We start from the raw sequence: 19,319 nt of genomic DNA on the forward strand, positions 1-19,319 counted from the left end.
AGAGGGCATGAATGACACAAGTACCCTGAGGGGGGAGGGCATGCATGCCCAAAGGACCCTGAGGGGGGAGGGCATGCATGCCCAAAGGACCCTGAGGGGAGAGGGCATGAATGACACAAGGACCCTGAGGGGGGAGGGCATGAATGACACAAGGACCCTGAGGGGGGAGGGCACACATGTCAAAAGGACCCTGAGGGGGGAGGGCATGCATGCATGCCCAAAGGACCCTGAGGGGAGAGGGCATGAATGACACAAGGACCCTGAGGGGAGAGGACATGAATGACACAAGGACCCTGAGGGGGGAGGGCACACATGTCAAAAGGACCCTGAGGGGGGAGGGCATGAATGACACAAGGACCCTGAGGGGAGAGGGCATGAATGACACAAGGACCCTGAGGGGGGAGGGCATGAATGACACAAGGACCCTGAGGGGAGAGGGCATGAATGACACAAGGACCCTGAGGGGGGAGGGCATGAATGACACAAGGACCCTGAGGGGAGAGGGCATGAATGACACAAGGACCCTGAGGGGGAGGGCATGCATGCCCAAAGGACCCTGAGGGGAGAGGGCATGAATGACACAAGGACCCTGAGGGGAGAGGGCATGAATGACACAAGGACCCTGAGGGGGGAGGGCATGAATGACACAAGGACCCTGAGGGGAGAGGGCATGAATGACACAAGGACCCTGAGGGGGGGGGGGGGCATGAATGACACAAGGACCCTGAGGGGAGAGGACATGAATGACACAAGGACCCTGAGGGGGGAGGGCATGAATGACACAAGGACCCTGAGGGGGGAGGGCACACATGTCAAAAGGACCCTGAGGGGGGAGGGCATGCATGCCCAAAGGACCCTGAGGGGAGAGGGCATGAATGACACAAGGACCCTGAGGGGGGAGGGCATGAATGACACAAGGACCCTGAGGGGGGAGGGCACACATGTCAAAAGGACCCTGAGGGGGGAGGGCATGCATGCATGCCCAAAGGACCCTGAGGGGAGAGGGCATGAATGACACAAGGACCCTGAGGGGAGAGGACATGAATGACACAAGGACCCTGAGGGGGGAGGGCACACATGTCAAAAGGACCCTGAGGGGGGAGGGCATGAATGACACAAGGACCCTGAGGGGGGAGGGCATGAATGACACAAGGACCCTGAGGGGGGAGGGCATGAATGACACAAGGACCCTGAGGGGAGAGGGCATGAATGACACAAGGACCCTGAGGGGGGAGGGCATGAATGACACAAGGACCCTGAGGGGAGAGGGCATGAATGACACAAGGACCCTGAGGGGGGAGGGCATGCATGCCCAAAGGACCCTGAGGGGAGAGGGCATGAATGACACAAGGACCCTGAGGGGAGAGGGCATGAATGACACAAGGACCCTGAGGGGGGAGGGCATGAATGACACAAGGACCCTGAGGGGAGAGGGCATGAATGACACAAGGACCCTGAGGGGGGAGGGCATGAATGACACAAGGACCCTGAGGGGAGAGGGCACACATGTCAAAAGGACTCTGAGGGGGGAGGGCATGCATGCCCAAAGGACCCTGAGGGGAGAGGGCATGAATGACACCAGGACCCTGAGGGGAGAGGGCATGAATGACACAAGGACCCTGAGGGGGGAGGGCACACATGTCAAAAGGACCCGGAGGGGGGAGGGCACACATGCCAAAAGGAGGGGAGAGGACACACATGCCAAAAGGAGGGGAGAGGACACCCATGCCAAAAGGAGGGGAGATGGCCTGCATGCCCAAAAGGACCCCAAGTGGAGAGCCTAGGGCATGCATACGTGCCCAAAAGGACCCTGAGGGAAGAAGGCACCCATGCCAAAAGGAGGGGAGAGGGCCTACATGCCCAAAAGGACCCTGAGTGGAGAGGGCATGCACGCCAAAATTGAGGGAGATTTAGAAAAATAAATAGGGGGATTTTAATTTCTTCTCTGACGTACATTGAAGGATGGGCAGTTTTAGGTGGGAGACTGCTAAAAGGAAGCAATTCTTTGCTTTAAAAAATCCGGAGTCTCCCGCCTCAATCGGCTCTGTTGGCAGGGAGGGTAGGAAGAAGATGGTGACATGTCCTTAGAGAAGGGCTCTGTATAGGGAGGGTGGGCAGGCGGCAGTGCACTGCTTCAGTTTACTAGCATGGGGCATGGAGCGAGGAAGACTAGGGCATGTCATATGTTGAGTGGCTAGGATAGGACTCTACTTCTTCAGTTTTATCCAGCCGGAACTCGTCCAGAAGGTATTGGAGCTTTGACATGAGCAACAGTTGCAATGCAGGTCACATTGTTAACATGTCGAAACATTGCAGAAGATATTACTGTGTAGAGACTCTTGATATAGGGTGATATGGTTAATTGTACCAGGTCGAGTTGGTGCATCTCAATAGGACTTGTTAACTTGTGCCTTGACCTTCGCTTCCAGGAAGGGTGCTGGGGTATGATCTGTGTGATGTTGATTTTTCCAGGTCTACTCGTGTTATTATTGCTCCTTCTGAGAGTCGTCCGTGCAGCTACATATTGAAGACGATCTTCATCTTCCACAGCATATGAAGAGGAGTCATGTAAAGCAGCTTGTGCCACACAGCCATCTTAAATCTCCCAATATTAGAACATCTCAGGCACTATGGTTGCTTGTTTCTGAACTGTTCATTTCCTCAGTATTATCACTTTCGAAGTTTATAAAACAATTTAGGCAACAAAGACATGCCTTGTGTTGGATTGAAATCTTTAACTCTTCCTTTCCATGGCTTTTGGTTTGCAAAATGGTAGACAGTTAAAAAAGAGCCCTTGCACCAAGTGTGTCATAGATAAACAAGCATTTACAATGCAATGGTTTCGCCTTTGGAAAAGTTAGAGCTATTGGCATTGTAAATGACAAAATTTGTATTTATGTGTTGGTTTTGAAAACAGATAAATAAATGGCATTGTCATTTACATTGCCATTAGCTTAATCTCTCGCAAATGTGAGACCTATTGTACCCTACAGACGAGCTCAGCAGACAGCAATTACTACCACACACACACACACCCAGAGCCAGCCACACACACACACCCAGAGCCACACACACACACACACACACCCAGAGCCACACACACACACACACACACCCAGAGCCACACACACACACCCAGAGCCACACACACACACCCAGAGCCACACACACACACACCCAGAGCCACACACACACACACCCAGAGCCACACACACACACACCCAGAGCCACACACACACCCAGAAATGGACAGGGAAACAGGCAGGACCGATGGACCTGGGGCCTGGTTTCAGAAATACACCAGTTCAGTTGTGCACAGGTCTTTGCACCCCCTGAAAGTGTAAACAGTGAGAAGACTATCCACTCTCCATTGATAAATCTACATTTAGCTCTAAATGTTGCTTCAAAATCTGTGTAATCCGGAAATGTCTGTGCTTAATCGAACCGGAACCAGTGCAAGCTGTGTAGTTACAAATGTTGATGCAAATTTGCACCTGTGCTATTCCTTTAATTTGGCTGATGACAGGGTTTCATTGTAGTTACACTCTATGATTTTGAGAATTGGTGAAATAAAAGGCAAGCACGCTCAGGATTCAAATAACACGTTTATCCCCAAACGTTCTGCTGTGGCAGTATTAAATCGAGCTGATTCCTATTAGTGCACGTGGGGGAGATGAAGCCAGGACAGAAAGGGCAAGGAAAGATGAGGAGAAAGAGAGGGCAAAGAAATAAAAGGAAAGAAAGAAAGAATGGGAAGGAGGGACAAACAGAAGGAAGAAGAAGAGAGAGGAGACAGAAAGGAGGACAAAGAGAGGACAAAGAAATACAAGGAAGGGAAGAGATAATGGGAAGGAGATACAAACAGAAGGAAGAAGAGCGAGTAGATAGAGAGGAGGAGAAACATGAAGGAAAAGTTTTTCTCTGTGTTGTTTTTGAAAACAGATAAAAAATGGCATTGCCATTTACAATGACAATAGCTTAATCTCTCGCAAATGTGAGTAGTGAATAGTTGTAGTAGAGTTAGTAGTAGATAGAGCGAGTAGTATAGTGATTTGAGAGTAGAGAGTAGTAGAGAGTGAGTAGTAGAGAATGAGTAGTAGAGAGTAGTAGAGCAAGTAACATAGTTAGTAGAGTTGTAGATAGTGAGTAGTAGATAATAGAGAGTGTGAGTAGAGCAGAGTAGTAGAAAGTGAGTAGTAGAGTGAGCAGTAGAGTGATGAGTAGAGAGTGCGTAGTAAAGGAGTAGAGTGTGTTGTAGAATATTAGTTAGTACTAGAGAGTAATAGTAGAGAGTGAGTAGTAGTGCGTAGTAGAGAGTTGTAGTGAGTATAGTGATTAGTAGAGTGTGAGTAGATAGTAGTAGAGAGTGAGTAGTAGAGTGAGTAGGGAGTATTAGAGAGTTGTAGAGTAAGTAGTAGAATACTAGAGGGAGTAGTAGAGAGTATTAGTGAGTAGTAACGCGTGAGTAGTAAAGAGCGAGTAGTAAAGAGCGAGTAGTGGAGTGAGTAATAGTGCGTAGTAGAGAGTGCGTAGTAGAGAGTGCGTAGTAGAGAGTGCATAGTAGAGAGTGTGTAGTAGAGTAGTAGAGTGAGTACTAGAGAGTAGTCGAGATTGAGTAGTAGAGTGAGTAGGGAGTATTAGAGAGTTGTAGAGTAAGTAGTAGAGTGTGAGTAGTAGAGTGTGAGTAGTAGAGTATTAGAGTGAGTACTAGATAGCAATAGTTATTAAAAGAGTGAGTAGTAGAGAGTTGTAGAGAGTACTACAGTGAGTGACAGTGAGTATTGTGAGTAGTAGAGAGTGAGTAGAGAGTAGTAGAGTGAGTACTAGAGATTAGGGTGGAGTTGGAGGGTGGAGTTGGAGGGTGGAGTTGGAGGGTGGAGTTGGAGGGTGGAGTTGGAGGGTGGAGGTGGAGTTGGAGGGTGGAGGTGGAGGTGGAGTTGGAGGGTGGAGGTGGAGTTGGAGGGTGGAGTTGGAGGGTGGAGGTGGAGTTGGAGGGTGGAGGTGGAGTTGGAGGGTGGAGGTGGAGTTGGAGGGTGGAGGTGGAGTTGGAGGGTGGAGTTGGAGGGCGGAGTTCTAGTTTGTAGTTACTCAGCTGATCCCAAAACCGCCACCCTTCTGTACGCCTCGGGTCTTTCAATATCATGGTCTCCCAGAGTCTCTAGTCTTTATTAAAATACAGGACTGACTGATGGGATAAGGCATCTGAAAGGAGGCAGTGTCAGTCTGTTGTGTACTCCAAATCATCAGAGAGGAATAATCAATACATTTCTGGTATTGTAACTAATCCTGTACCTCTGACTCCACCTTGAGAGATTCGCTGTAGATTCTTTCTTGGAATCATTCAGGCAAGTGCTATTGCCCTTTTACAGTTAAAAGTTTATCATTTTGCTTATTCAGATGCCCTCAGGGTAATCACAGTTGATCTTAGATTCAAATGGCGCCAACCTGTTCATGAGAGTGCCTAATTCTTTACTTGGACTCTCTGAATGAGTGTTGTGTAGTCTGCAATATGAGGAGGTGCTGAAATCAAAGGTGATGATTAATCGCCTCACTTTAAACCAAAGCACTATTTTTTCACACTAGAAGTTGGTTGTACATGCAGAGAGGCAAGTAATAGTTCCCTTGTTACTTTCTTCGAGGATCCTTTATTTATATAAAGTTTTATGTAGCGCGGACAAGACCCAGGCGGGTATCAGAGCGCTTTACAGATGTTCCCGGACCAAAAGAGGTAGGCCAGTAGGTCCGTAGAAACAACAGTGATTGGGAAGATATTGGAGTAAAAAGAGGAACAAAGGGATATAAATGAGCATATATGCACAACAAACAAATGTGTTCGGTTCTGCACGCATAATTGGTAGCCTCGTGTGGTATGTGGTTGGTCAATAAATAGATCTGGTCAGTCGTCACGAGCATTCTATTGTGGGTCAGTTACACTGAAGTTAATACATGCCACTCAAATGTATTGACAATGTATCATGTGTCGTAGAAACATAGGTCGGCTATTGGGATTTGCTGACAAGTTTTCCTCCTCGGGCAGACATGTAACTTAAAATATGAGCGATACAACGTCCTGTAAAATGTTGCCAGGCTGCAAAATAGTACATCGCCTGAAATCCAGACAAAATACTGTTTTTAGCTGCTTTGATACGAAGCTGTGACAGTAGGGGCCTGGTTTGCAGAAATCGAAGAGCTCCCATCAGGACTTATTTTCGTCTCGTAGCCCCCGTGTGGCCCACTCCTCACACGCACCCACACGCTCAGACACTCTGCGCCCCCCACTCAATCACGGGCTCTAATTGTGAAGCGTCTTCATTTCCTCGCTGCTCCCACAGCGCTTCTCCATCCAGCCTGCAACCACTTCGCTTGCCCAGCTTCAGCTGATGCGAGACCATCATAGTTGAAATAAAAAACAAGAGGGAAGCAGGAAGGAGGCATAGCGCGCCTGGCTCGGCAGAGTGTGGAAGGCAGGCGAAGTATTTGCACCCGAGAGCTGGCCTGGCTGCCGCTGCGCCTGTATGCAGTCCTTGCCCTGCGGCTGCATTCGTAATTCGGAGGTGACATTGCTGGACGTAGGGCTGTGCAACATGTGGTGGCTAAAGAGTTTTTTTTGTTCTAAACATTCCATTGGATTGTGTCGGAATATTTGTACAGCGCTTCATACCCCTGACACAGCTGTGAAGCACTTGATTACTTGATTTTTAGCAGTTCCCTGGCGCCCTTCCAGGGCTGTATGGATGGAAAGATGTTGGCGATATTGCTTGAGGTCCACGAGGTTCAAAGGCAGGCCCCAAACATTGTGCGGCCCACTGCACTTATTCACAACACCAGATCCACACCACCCCTTAGCTCCTCCCACCCCACGTTTTGTTTTACTCACCATTATTGAAGACGTTTCGTACAAATCGTGGATAACAAACTTGCTATGGCGAATTAAAAGATAAGGTTGACCGATTTGTACCAAACTTTGATGAGCAAGTAAAAACTAAAAGAAATAAGTCTGGGAGGGAGTGCCGGCTCCGAAGGGGCCGAGGAGAGATGGCCTGACCCCTCTTAACATCACCCAGAGAGGCGGACATTTTAAAACAAACTTGAGTGTCGGGGATTAGGGCCAGCAGCGCCCACTCGGGGCACGGGGAGGGCGGCAGGCACTTCAGGAGCTAGTCAGAGGGAAGGGCCGGCTTTGCTGTGATCTGTATGTTGGAGAAGACAAGGGGATTACCTGGAGTAGTGAGTGCAAAAGAGGATAAAACAAGCATTTACAAGACACGGACAGCGGGGGGGGGGGGACGGACAGCGGGAGGGGGGGGGGTGGGAACGGACAGCGGGAGGGGGGTGGGAACAGGCACACATAGACAGCGGGAGGAAGGTCGGTAACGGGCACACGGACAGCGGGAGGGGGGGCGGGGGAAGACAGGACAGCAAGCACTCACCCCAGAGAGGCGGACATTTTAAAACAAACTTGAGTGTCGGGGATTAGGGCCAGCAGCGCCCACTCAGGGCACGGGGAGGGCGGCAGGCACTTCAGGAGCTAGTTAGAAGGAAGGGCCGGCTTTGCTGTGATCTGTATGTTGGAGAAGACCAGGGGATTACCTGGAGTAGTGAGTGCAAAAGAGGATAAAACAAGCATTTACAAGACACGGACAGCGGGAGGGGGCGGGGGGACAGCGGGAGGGGGTGGGAACGGACAGCGGGAGGGGGGGTGGGAACAGGCACACATAGACAGCGGGAGGGGAGTCGGTAACGGGCACACGGACAGCGGGAGGGGGGCGGGGGAAGACAGGACAGCAAGCACTCACCAAGGACGACTTCTTCCGGTGGCGGTCGGCAGAATGACCAACCCCCCCCCCCCCCCCCCCCCCCCCCCCAAAAAAAAAAACACTCCCACAGCCGCATGACGATCGCAAGGGGGCGGGATGAGTAAAAATGTCCGGAACGCCCACGAATCTGCTCCGGCCATGACGGACAGATCTCTGTTCCAATGGCTAGCCTCCATTTATGGAGCTAGCCAATGGAACAGAGGGCAGATTCCAAAGCAACATACTGTAAACATTAGATTTCACCTTCGCCGAAAAGCTGCGCGGCGCAGCTTTTGACGAGGCGAAACCTAAAAAGGAGGGAATATGTATGTTTTTTCAATGGTGGATTATGGAGGTTCTAGGTTGGTGTGATTTTTTTTTTTTCTTTTCCCCTATTAGATTCAAAGCCAGTACTGTGAAAGAAATCATTCGTACCATGCTCAAGGCGGAGTTATCCAACAAACTTTACGACCCTACAGAAGTTCCGGATATGACAATATCTCTATCTGAAAATATTAAAAATAAACTGAAAGGTAATCGTTCTTTACTTCAGAGGGCATTATTCACAGGCTTTCTTTAGTTTACCTTTGTTCGGTGTGGTTAATCTGAAGTGAAAGATAATCACAGATTCGAGACTTTCCGCTGTTTTAAAAAATAATTTCTGCCTCCAGGTCTTCTGAAAAAATATTTAGTTCCATGCACATTTGATCTAGCACCAAGCATGTATTGTTCTGTCTGTGCTGTTGATTTAGGCTTCTCTCCATACTACGCTGTGTAACTCTGTATATACCCAGTCAACCTCAATGAAAATCTGCAGCCTCTAATAACCAGTATTAATGGTAGTCTTTGCTGGGCTTCTGCACTTAACAAAAATCACTTTCTGAGGCAAGTTTCATATTACTACATTGCAGTTTATATTTGAGAATATTGATCACGTTTCTGGAACTTTAAACAATGTGAATAGCACTTAACTGCTAAAAAAACAGCTTTTTTTAACCACAGTTTTTTTCATTTTCTAAGAGGTAGAATATTCTTCCTAATTTTTGTGGTTTCAACCTACTTGGTGGAAATTTATGCAAAACTCATGGGTGTTCCCAGAAAGCAATACATTTTTGGAAATTAGAAAAAATTCTCGTTTCAGCAAGGGGTCTTTTGTGAGATCCTTCAGGGTTTTCACACAAAAACTGTTTAAATAAAATAATGAAAATTAGTAGAAACATTCTGCCATTTGTGACTACATGTTCATCTATAACGTCTTGTCACAATGGCAGATTTACAAAAGCAATATACTGTTACGTCCACTAGACCTTTATGTCCGCAGGGATATAGGATTTATAGGTTCTACAAGAATCTGAGGGATCCAGAGCCAACACCTGAGGCCCCTTACAGTTGTTTTTCATTGTGTACTGACTTTACAGCAATTTATATGGTAAAATAAAAGGAATGCAAAATGGGTAGAAGAATACCTGTGTATTTCTGAAATGTACCCAAGATTCTGAGTTTAGGAGCAGTGTTTTTTTGTACACCTCTGAATTTGGGGTTGCCCTTACAATCCCGTGATTTAGATGTGTTTTTGCAAAATTGTTTCTTTCTTGCTCTCTTGCTTACATTTGGAAGCCACAAATGCAGAGAAATCCAATTTCTACTTATCTGTATACCTTCATGTTGCCTGATAAAATCGGTACCCAACTTGTGTGGCTAGGCCTAGCACCTGCAACAAAAATGGCCCAAAACTCAATCTGGGGACATCCCTTCTGATTCTACGCTTTTTTACAGTATGGGTAGCTGTGGATTTTGGGCTGTAGCTCAGCCAGCACCCAGGGAAACCTACCAAATCCATGTTTCTGAAAAATAGCCACATGGAGAAGTCCAGGGTGGTATGACGTTTGTGACCCTCTCCAGGTTTTCTTACCTAGAATCCTTGCAAATCTCAAAGTTTGTCTAAAAACACTGATTTTCCTCACATTTCTGCGAGGCAATCTTCTGGAATATGCATAAAAGCACACATTTCTACAACCCAGCATTCCCCCAAGTCTCCTGATAATAAACAGTACCTTACTTGTGTGGCTGGGCCTACTGCCCAGCAGGAATGGACCCAAAACACGACATGGAATCCCTTGCGAGGACTCCCATGGACCCTGGTTTGATCAGTTCCTGTAGCGTGTACTAGGCCTAGCCACATGATTAGGGTCGCGCTTTTATTGAGACAAGTGGGAGAATACTGGATAGTCCATAATTAATGCAAATAAAGTAGAGCTGTGGGTGGGAAGGTATATCAAAATGAATTATACAGATCCCCGTTACCATGGGTAAGAAATTGGGTTATTAACAGGACCACTAGAAATATGCGGCAGGGGAGGACCAAATTATGTTTTATTGTCCAGTCCATGAACCACACAATACTTCTCATTAAATTACAAATGTGTACATCAGGTAAATGGAAATACCTTTGACACCTTTCTATCACGTTCTACTCCTAGTGGGGGTGTTGTTTTAACTAAGCTAAGTGGCAAGCTCCGACCATTGGGTGCCAGACAACACATTGGACCACGTTATCGACCTCCTACTCATTGCAGGATGCCTCATCAAGGGCCTGAAGACATTTTCCTTAATCAGACCCACCCTGATGGAACTCTCCTGGGTTTCCCCTGCCAGCCCACACCATCTTCAAAATCAGCTGCATCATCTACAAAAACCGTGTGACTGGCAACCCCACATATCTGTCTGACAAACTCGCCATCTGTGGTGATTGTCTGCTCACCTGCAATCAGAAGATCATCACAGTGGAGACTGTGAAGCACAAAAAAGCTAACGCAAGGCAGAGAGCCTTCCCCATCTAAGCAACTATGATGAAGAATGACTTGCCTTTATTAATCTGGGTTTCTCCAAATGTACTCCAAATTATTAAAGGGCAGAATAAACCCCTTTTAAAAAGAAAACTACATTGTAGCATACTAACTGCCCACTTCCTCTATCAGAACCCAGCTACCCTATTGGATGTTTTGGTGCGGTAGAGAGGTTCTGGTTACTCACCCTTCCTTTCTGTTACGAAACTATTGTCCGTATGCGTCCCTCGGATACTAGATGTTCTAGTGCGGTTACTCACACTGCCTTCTATTGGTAAACTTGAGTACCTTGTTCTAAGAAGTTAGTTTGGACAGCTCCTCGTACTGGCCCTACATAGTATTGTGATGTTATGAGGCATCCACTTCAAACTGAAAACATTGTAATTTTTTCTCTTCCTAACTGTTGTTAGGGATGGCATGAAGGATTGTTTCCCAAATAATTACCTATTTAACCCCTCCACTGCGCCTGCGATTTTGCGAAAGTGCGGCACTTCCGCAAAACGGGCGGGGCGCGTCTGCCATTGGCCGACGGCAGCACCAGCGAGGTAGCGTTGCCGTTGGCCAATGGCCGACGGCAGCATGGAAGGGGTTAAGTAACAACACTACAGCCTGGTTTTTATTAAAACATGTGGCATAAATGGTTAGAGGGAGCTACTGTCATGGTTTGCAACATTTCTATGTGGCAAGTTGAGCATATCAGGATTCGTTTCTATACTGTCGGCTCCTACTGGATTCTAGACCAGCTTACTGTAAAGACTTTGAGGAAGGTATCACCTATAAATTACTGAGCGGTATTCCGTTGAAACCATATGGTCGTACAACCTTGTTGGTGTTACTGTACTCATGCGATTGCTCTTAGACACGTTTTTACCAGCTTGCTATAATATTGAAACATGTACATGTATGATCAGCTTTAAAGACCCAGTATCTGTGTTTTCCTTCACAGATATGGGATATGACAGATACAAAATGGTGGTGCAGGTTGTGATTGGTGAGCAGAGAGGAGAAGGAGTGAAGTAAGTTGCTGTTTTTTGCCTCTCTCTTGGGTTCTGTGCCAACTGTGTGTAAAAGGTGTGTTTCACTTATTGGAAATTAATCTCTACATTGCTTGAGATCTAGAGAAACGCTCACTGTATGGATTAATGTTCTCATCCCTGGTATATTTTACTGTCCTCCTCTTTTTAAAACCTGTATGTATTTGCTGTATCTAATTAAACTTGTGATTGCTTGACAGATTTGCCGAAGGCATTTTTACCAATTTGGGTGTCCAGATGCTAAACTTGGGGAGAGGAGTTGGCCTAACGGCTAGGGCGGTCGACCTTGAATCTGGGGAACTGGGTTTGAGTCTCGGCAATGACGCTAAACATCCTGGGATTCTGGGCAAATCACTTAATCTCCCCGTGCCTAACAAAAATAAATGTGTCCTCATGTAATGCAACTGGTGCTATGTAAAGCCCTCTGATACCGGTTTAGGGTCAAGTTCGCACTATATAAAACTCTGATCAAAAATGTAAAAAAAAATAAACTTCTGTAATTAACTGGAAGTTAAAGCAGTTACCTCCTGCTTGAGGACCTAGCTAAATGCAAACATCTGCACCAACATTGCAAAGTCAGCTTGGATAGCAAGAGAAATAACATTTGAGCTCCTTCCTCTTCGCACTCCCTGCCCTTTACCTACTTGTGGATTCTTCAGTGCCTAGAATTGTACAAGATCCACTCAACAATGAGAAGGGCCTGGCTGTCATCCTTAAAAATATTGGTACAATGTTTGTTTGATGTTCTCCAACACTGCGACTTTTTTAATGCCTACAGCTTAACAAACAGAACAATCTGCACAAAGAGCGTAGGATAGAGGCTGAAACAAATGTTTGATACCAAGCACATCTTGGGGCGGAGCTGAGGCGTAGCTGAGATGATCATGATCCATCACTGAACTACTGTTCTGAAAAAGCAGCAGTATTAACCCAATAAAATAACCACCCCAATGGGACGTGTAAGAAAGCATTCCAAACAAAGCCAACTTTTAGTAATTGTGATCACAACAAATCAGCTGCCAACGTCTACAAGCTTCAGAAACACCTTGTTATTAATTATTGGCTTCTCATCGCAGCGGTTTGTGTGCTGGATTTGGGAACATCTTCCCTCTCTCAGAGATCATCATGTTTTGCCATCAGCCTCCAAGCCTGACAGTTTACCGCCTAGCTTGACACCCAAATTCCCATTCTACTGCCCATTTCCAACCCTTTGTAGGATCAAATTCAAGACGTCCATCTATCTTTGTCTCTCTGTGTAACAGGGAGTAAGTGCATATATAACTTCCAGCTCCAAGAGTATGTTTTGCTTTTTCAAATTGCTTATGTTGCACAGCAAGTGCATGGTCAGGAAAATATGTTAACAATTTCAAATGTTATAGCACCAAATGTGGGCCTTGAGCAAAGTGACATCTCTGTAAGGAAAAGTGGGAGTAATTATTGTGTGCGGCGGAGCTCTTTCGGGTGGTGTGCAGGCAGGGTTTGGAATCTGGCGCACTGTATCAGCAAGTTGAGCATTCAGTTGAACTCCCTCTCAGCAGTCTCTTGAACATTTACTTCAAACCAAGATTTTCAGATCTCTTGAGCGGCACCAAAGCAAGGCCCAGCGCGTCCTACAACTTCCAAACAAATAAATCCTTGTGTTAAACCCCATATGGGAGGTCTATACTAATCTTCTGTTGAGCTCTCTGGCAAGACCCATGTAAGCAGGGTAACGGGAAGGTGTTATGGTATACTAAAGGTGCTTCGAAAGGTGCTGGATCTCCTTCCTATCGGAGCCAGAAAAACCATTGTCCACGCACTAGTGACTCCCCATTTGGACTATGGGAATGCCCTCCTGATTGGGCTCAGTCAGAAGGGTTTACATCAACCGCAATGTGTGCAGAACGCTGCCGCACGCCTTGTGCTCGGACTCTCACGTAGAACTTCCGCAAAAACTGCCTTGGTCAAACTCCACTGGCTTCCGGTTAGGGAGAGGATCAAATTTAAGACCCTTTGTTATGCTCACCGCATCGCTCAGGACAAAGGTCCTGAATACTTAAAAAATCTCCTCACTATACATCGCCCTATCCGGAACCTAAGATCATCTGGTATGATGCTATTTAAACTCCCTCGAATCTCCAGGGCTAAAATGGGAGGAAGCTCCTTTAGGTAGCCTCCAAACACTGGAATGCGCTCCCGCTCCACTTGCGGATGGAGCCATCTGAACTGAGATTTCGGGGAAAATTTAAAACCTTTCTGTTCCCCAACATGTAACCTCTCCTGAGCTTTTTTTTTTTTCACAGCTGCTTTTGGATTTCTGTATTGTATCAGCAGTTAGCGCAGGGACACACAGCTTTGTGTAGCCAGGCGCTTTACAAATGATTTATTATTATTATTATTATTTTTATTATTAGCTACAGCAAAGAACAACTGATCCTATCACTCTTACAGTTTCTTTGATTGTGGCAACAACATTAATCTCGGCTGAAACTTCCCAGAAGCTCTGTCAAACGAGATGCACAACATTTACTTTCTTGGGTATTTGTGTGCCACACAAATGTTCTGTCTGGGATACTAATTTTCCTGTTTCCGATCAATCCATAAACACGATCTCTGACCACCTCTTTTAGTTTGATTCTTACCTCCGCTTCTTGCTATACTATCCCTATGGTCAGCCCCACAGGACTTTCTTCAATTCCTTTACTGAGGTAAGTTGTCTTGTTCGAATTGACTTCTTTATCTCTGTTACTTAGTGCCTCCCCTATAAATCCTCAAAGTAGGTTACTGAAGGAGCAGGAACACTGTACCTTCTATACATTTGGGTTTAGCAGTTGTTCTTTATAATGTATAGTTTTAATGTTTTCTTGCATTTGGTAAACTGCTTAGTTTATAAATTTCTACTGTCGATATTTGCTGGGTCTGTCGTATACTGTTGTGTAGATGACTGCACTGTGAACCAAGCCATTCATTGTCTGTCTTCTCCCCCGTCAGCTTGGAACTTGTATTTTTGGGCTAATTACAAACAAGTTGTATTTATTGCAATAGTCTTCAGTACCTAAGAGCAGCATGTGTTTTTGTTTTGCTTAGGATGGCGGCTCGGTGCTTCTGGGATGCTGACACTGATAACTACGCTCAAGAGGTTTTCATGAATGTAAGTATTTGGGGTTGGTCACTCTGAATAGTAATGCCAGCATGGGGCTCTGTGTCTTCCTTTTTTATGGGGTTTACTCCTAGCATTATGGAGTTCCGGGACAGCTAGTTGAAGGGCCGCCATCGCTGCACTCGCGAGGCCACGCCCATCTCTCTGGCCACGCCCACTCCCCCGCCTATAACTAGCGCTGACTGAAAGCGCAGGCTGCCATTATCTACACCTCTGAGGCGGAAGCCGGAGGCCATACCCACTCGATAATTTTAAAATTGTGTTTTGTGTATTACAATGATTTTAAAACTTACCTAACCCTCCCCTGAGCTTGACAGCATTAAGCGCCTAGCAGGACACCCCACGAGTAGCGGAGCTAGCGCTGCATCGCGGGACAGCTAGTTGGAGGGCCGCCATCGCTGCACTCGCGAGGCCACGCCCATCTCTCTGGCCACACCCACCCTCTCCCTAAATGTGCCATCCACGCAAGCGCAGCGGACGAGCGCAGCGGACGAGCGCAGCGGGAGCGCCTAAGGCAAGCCCGTCTGCGCCCGTCCGCGACCATCTGCGGCCCAGGCCCCGTCCCCCTGGCCAAACCATCTCAGACCAACATGGGATTGTAACCTATACGAGGCAGGCGTTACTACAGCTGCGTAGGAGGCTGCCGCCGGAATGCAATCACAAGCTGCAGGTGGAACAATGGCCCCTGAAGTGTGTGGGCTGCGGCCATACTATCCTCAGAGACCAAACGACGAGTAAGGAAGGTAACAAACTATCTGCCTTATTACTGAACTGCCGATCGATGAAACGGCATAGCTTGAACATTTATGACCTACTGATAGATGACAAACCCGACTTAGTCTTCTTGACCGAGACATGGCTGGATGGACAATCCATCCCTGATATCGTAGAGGCCCTTCCTCCCGGCTTCAATATTCTTCACATCAATAGAGGGGATCAAAGAGGGGGGGGGATAGCTATTATTCACAAAAGCGACCTACCAGTCTCTCTTGAACCAACTTCCATCAATAAATGTGAAGCAGGACTTTTTTCTATCGCGGTTAGCCCCAACTGCACCATTAAGGGCTACCTTATCTATCGTCCTCCGGGTGTGGCAACTGTGTTCATTGAAAGCCTCCTGGATGCTCTAACGCAATCTGCTTTACGCCATAATAAGTTCATGATTGTAGGAGACCTCAACGTGCATTTGGATGATGTCAACTGCAGAGAGGCCGTTTCCTTAGTCAATGAACTTAGAGCTCTAATGTTTGTTTTAGCTGACAATAGAGCCACCCATCAAGCAGGACATCTACTGGACCCAATTTTTACTAACTGGGACGATATAAGTGTCTCTGCTCCGATTAAGATCCTATGGTCAGATCATTATCTGATCCCATTTCAACTCAGAAAACTGCCCAACAGGGGGCCCTTACAGAAACCTCCCGTCATTAGACGCAGGGACTGGAGGAAATTCAGTCACGACGCCTTCAGTCAAGCCCTAGAACAGGATCCCCCAAAGCTTAGCGACAATTTGGTTGAGGCGGACAAGATGTATGAAGAGTGGGTTCAAGGTGCGCTGGATAATGTAGCCCCGTGGACTCACAAAGCCATGGCACGGAGCACGAAATCCGCTCCGTGGTTCACCGCTGAGCTACGTGCCGCTAAAACCAAATGTAAAACCCTGGAGCGTAGATGGAGAGTGGATTATGCCCCCTCACTACGCGAAGTCTATAAGAGTGAACTTAGATTCTACCACAGCCAGATCAGGAAATCTAAAAGAGAGTACTATAATAACAGGATAGACTGTGCAGAGAATACATCGAAAGAGCTCTTTGTGATTTTGAAGGAAATCTCCGCCCCTCCAGTGAGTTCAGGGGAAGTCCCCCCCACGACCGAGTCATGCAATGAGATCGCAGACTTCTTTATAGGGAAGGTAGAAAAGATCTATGCTTCGTTTCAGACTCATTCTGATGCTACTAATTCGCCCGACCCTAACTGCGGAAAGAAGGTCAGGGAAGAACTTAGGAAATTTGTGGTTCCCCAAACTGAGGAGCTTATCAACATCCTATCGGACATTCACTCGGGCTCTCCCTTAGATGCGGTACCAGCGAGAATTCTTCGAAGTCATCTTCCTCAGGTAGCGAAGCATATAGGCAACATGGCCTCGCTTTCCTTCCATGAATGTCTAGTTCCGGAGAGCTGGAAACTGGCCCAAGTCGTCCCAATAAAAAAGAAAGCCCACATAAGCATAACGCAATTAGACAACCTGAGACCAATCTCCCTTCTCTCCTACTGCGGGAAGGTAGTAGAAAAATTGGTTAACCGACAGCTGGTGAGCTTTGTGGAGGAAAACTTGCTCCTTCACATGTCTCAGTCGGGTTTTAGAGCCAAACACTCGACAGAGACCGCCCTCCTCCTATCGACAGAACTGCTACGGAGCAAGGCGGATGAAGGTCACACGGCCGCACTGGTCCTACTGGACTTAAGTGCGGCGTTTGATACCGTATCACACCCCGTATTACTGGACCGCCTGAGTGAAAAGGGAATAACCGGACCTGCACATGAGTGGCTGGTATCCTTTCTTAAGAACAGGAGATTTCAAGTGCATTGCCCACCATGTAAATCCAGTGTAAGATGTCTCAAGCAAGGGGTTCCTCAGGGCTCGATTTTGAGCCCCACATTATTCAATCTGTACATGGAACCCCTTGCCAAACTGGTGGAGTCATATGGTGTTGCAATAGTCTCCTATGCAGATGATACACAGCTGGTGATCAATCTGTCCCGTGATCCAGTTGTGGACGCTGAGAATTTCTCGGCCTGCCTTGTGGCACTTGAAGGGTGGATGAAACAGAACTGTCTCCGCCTTAATGGTAACAAGACGGAAGTTCTTATTGTAGGTCCCTGTCCTTCCATCTGGACCTCTGCCTGGTGGCCCATTGAACTGGGCTCTGTCCCGGCCCCGGTAGACACAGTTAAAAACCTTGGCTTTCTTCTTGACTCTAAACTAGCCTACACCAATCATGTTGGTAAGGTCGCGGGAAAATGCTATGGACTTCTGAAGGTCCTGAGGAAAATCCTGGACCTATTGCCCCCTAGCTCCAGAAAAACTATGGTACACGCCCTGGTCACCTCCCATTTAGATTATGGGAACTCCCTCCTATGTGGACTTAGTAAAAAAGGCCTAACACAGCTACAACGCGTCCAGAACGCAGCTGCTAGGCTGGTCCTTAACCTCCCTAGGAGAGCCTCTGGGAAACATGCATTACGCTCCCTTCACTGGCTCCCGATAAAGGAAAGAATCAAATTTAAAACGATGTGCATCACCCACCGTATAGCTCACAAAAAAGCACCTCCATATCTTCAGGACTTGCTTCCAGTCTATCGCCCCTCACGTCCTTTGAGGTCGATGGGCAGTATGCTATTAGTGGCGCCTCGGATACATAGAGCAAGGATGGGAGGACGCTCCTTTAGACACCATGCCAGCAATGACTGGAATAACCTACCTATCGAATTGAGGATGGAGCCGTCTGAAACCAGGTTCAGACAGAGGCTGAAAACCCATCTTTTCCCCAAGATAAATTCAGCATAGTACGCCCGTGTCCCTTTGCTCACCCTCTGTGAGCTAAGCTGAAGAGATGTAGGTAGGGTTGTCAGCGCGGGGACGCACTGTTCTCTGTGCAACCAAGCGCTTAACAAATGGCATAAACTAAACTAAACTAAACTTCCTGGGGTGCTATCGCGAGACGAAATAGCACTCAAGGTAAATGGTGATGAGTATTGAAAGCTCCAGTCATTGTAGCTTTTAGATAACAAAACAAAGATCTTCGGCCTCAGAAACACAAAGTGAACTTGTACCACAGAATCATCATCAAGGCAAGGTACAGAACCTCATTAAACATGTACCTCTTGGGCATCAGCTGTGCCCACTACTCCATAACAGAAGACGTCCAACATGGACATAAACAATAAAAGCTTCTGCCCCTCACTCATCAGCTACCTCGTGGGCTTGAGGAGTACAAGCTACTCTTCCTCAAAGAATAGACACATCATAGGCCTAAGCAGTTCAAGCTTCTCTCCCTCATAAAACAGGTTCAGCATCGGCATCAGCTGTGTCAACTACCTCTTCACAGAACAGGTACCACAGAGACATTAGTAGTGCAAGCTTCTCTCCCTCACAGGACAGATACAGTATCGGCATCAGCTGTGCCAGCTACCCCCTCACAGAACAGGTACCACTTGGACATTAGTAGTGCAAGCTTCTCTCCCTCACAGGGCAGATACAGCATCAGCATCAGGTGTGCCAACTACCCCCTCACAGAACAGGTACCACAGGGACATTAGCAGTGCAAGCTTCTCTCATCCCAGAACAGATACGGCATCGGCATCAGGTGTGCCAACTACCCCCTCACAGAACAGGTACCACAGGGACATTAGTAGTGCAAACTTCTCTCATCCCAGAACAGATACGGCATCGGCATCAGGTGTGCCAACTACCCCCTCACAGAACAGGTACGACTTGGACATT

General features: G+C 47.2%; 1 protein-coding gene across 1 annotated transcript in view; it reads left to right on the forward strand.

The window, feature by feature from the left end:
• The window catches only part of DYNLT2B (dynein light chain Tctex-type 2B), a 48,048-nt gene that overhangs the window by 9,455 nt on the left and 19,274 nt on the right, over nt 1-19,319 (forward strand). Inside the window, exons 2-4 of the mRNA XM_078665837.1 lie at nt 8,196-8,329; nt 11,589-11,658; nt 14,743-14,806. Coding sequence (XP_078521963.1) covers nt 8,196-8,329; nt 11,589-11,658; nt 14,743-14,806 — 268 coding nt within the window. The remainder of the gene's footprint in view (nt 1-8,195; nt 8,330-11,588; nt 11,659-14,742; nt 14,807-19,319) is intronic.

This window comes from Lissotriton helveticus, chromosome 11 (genome assembly GCF_964261635.1).
Source record: "Lissotriton helveticus chromosome 11, aLisHel1.1, whole genome shotgun sequence".
Taxonomy (NCBI): Eukaryota; Metazoa; Chordata; class Amphibia; order Caudata; family Salamandridae; genus Lissotriton; species Lissotriton helveticus.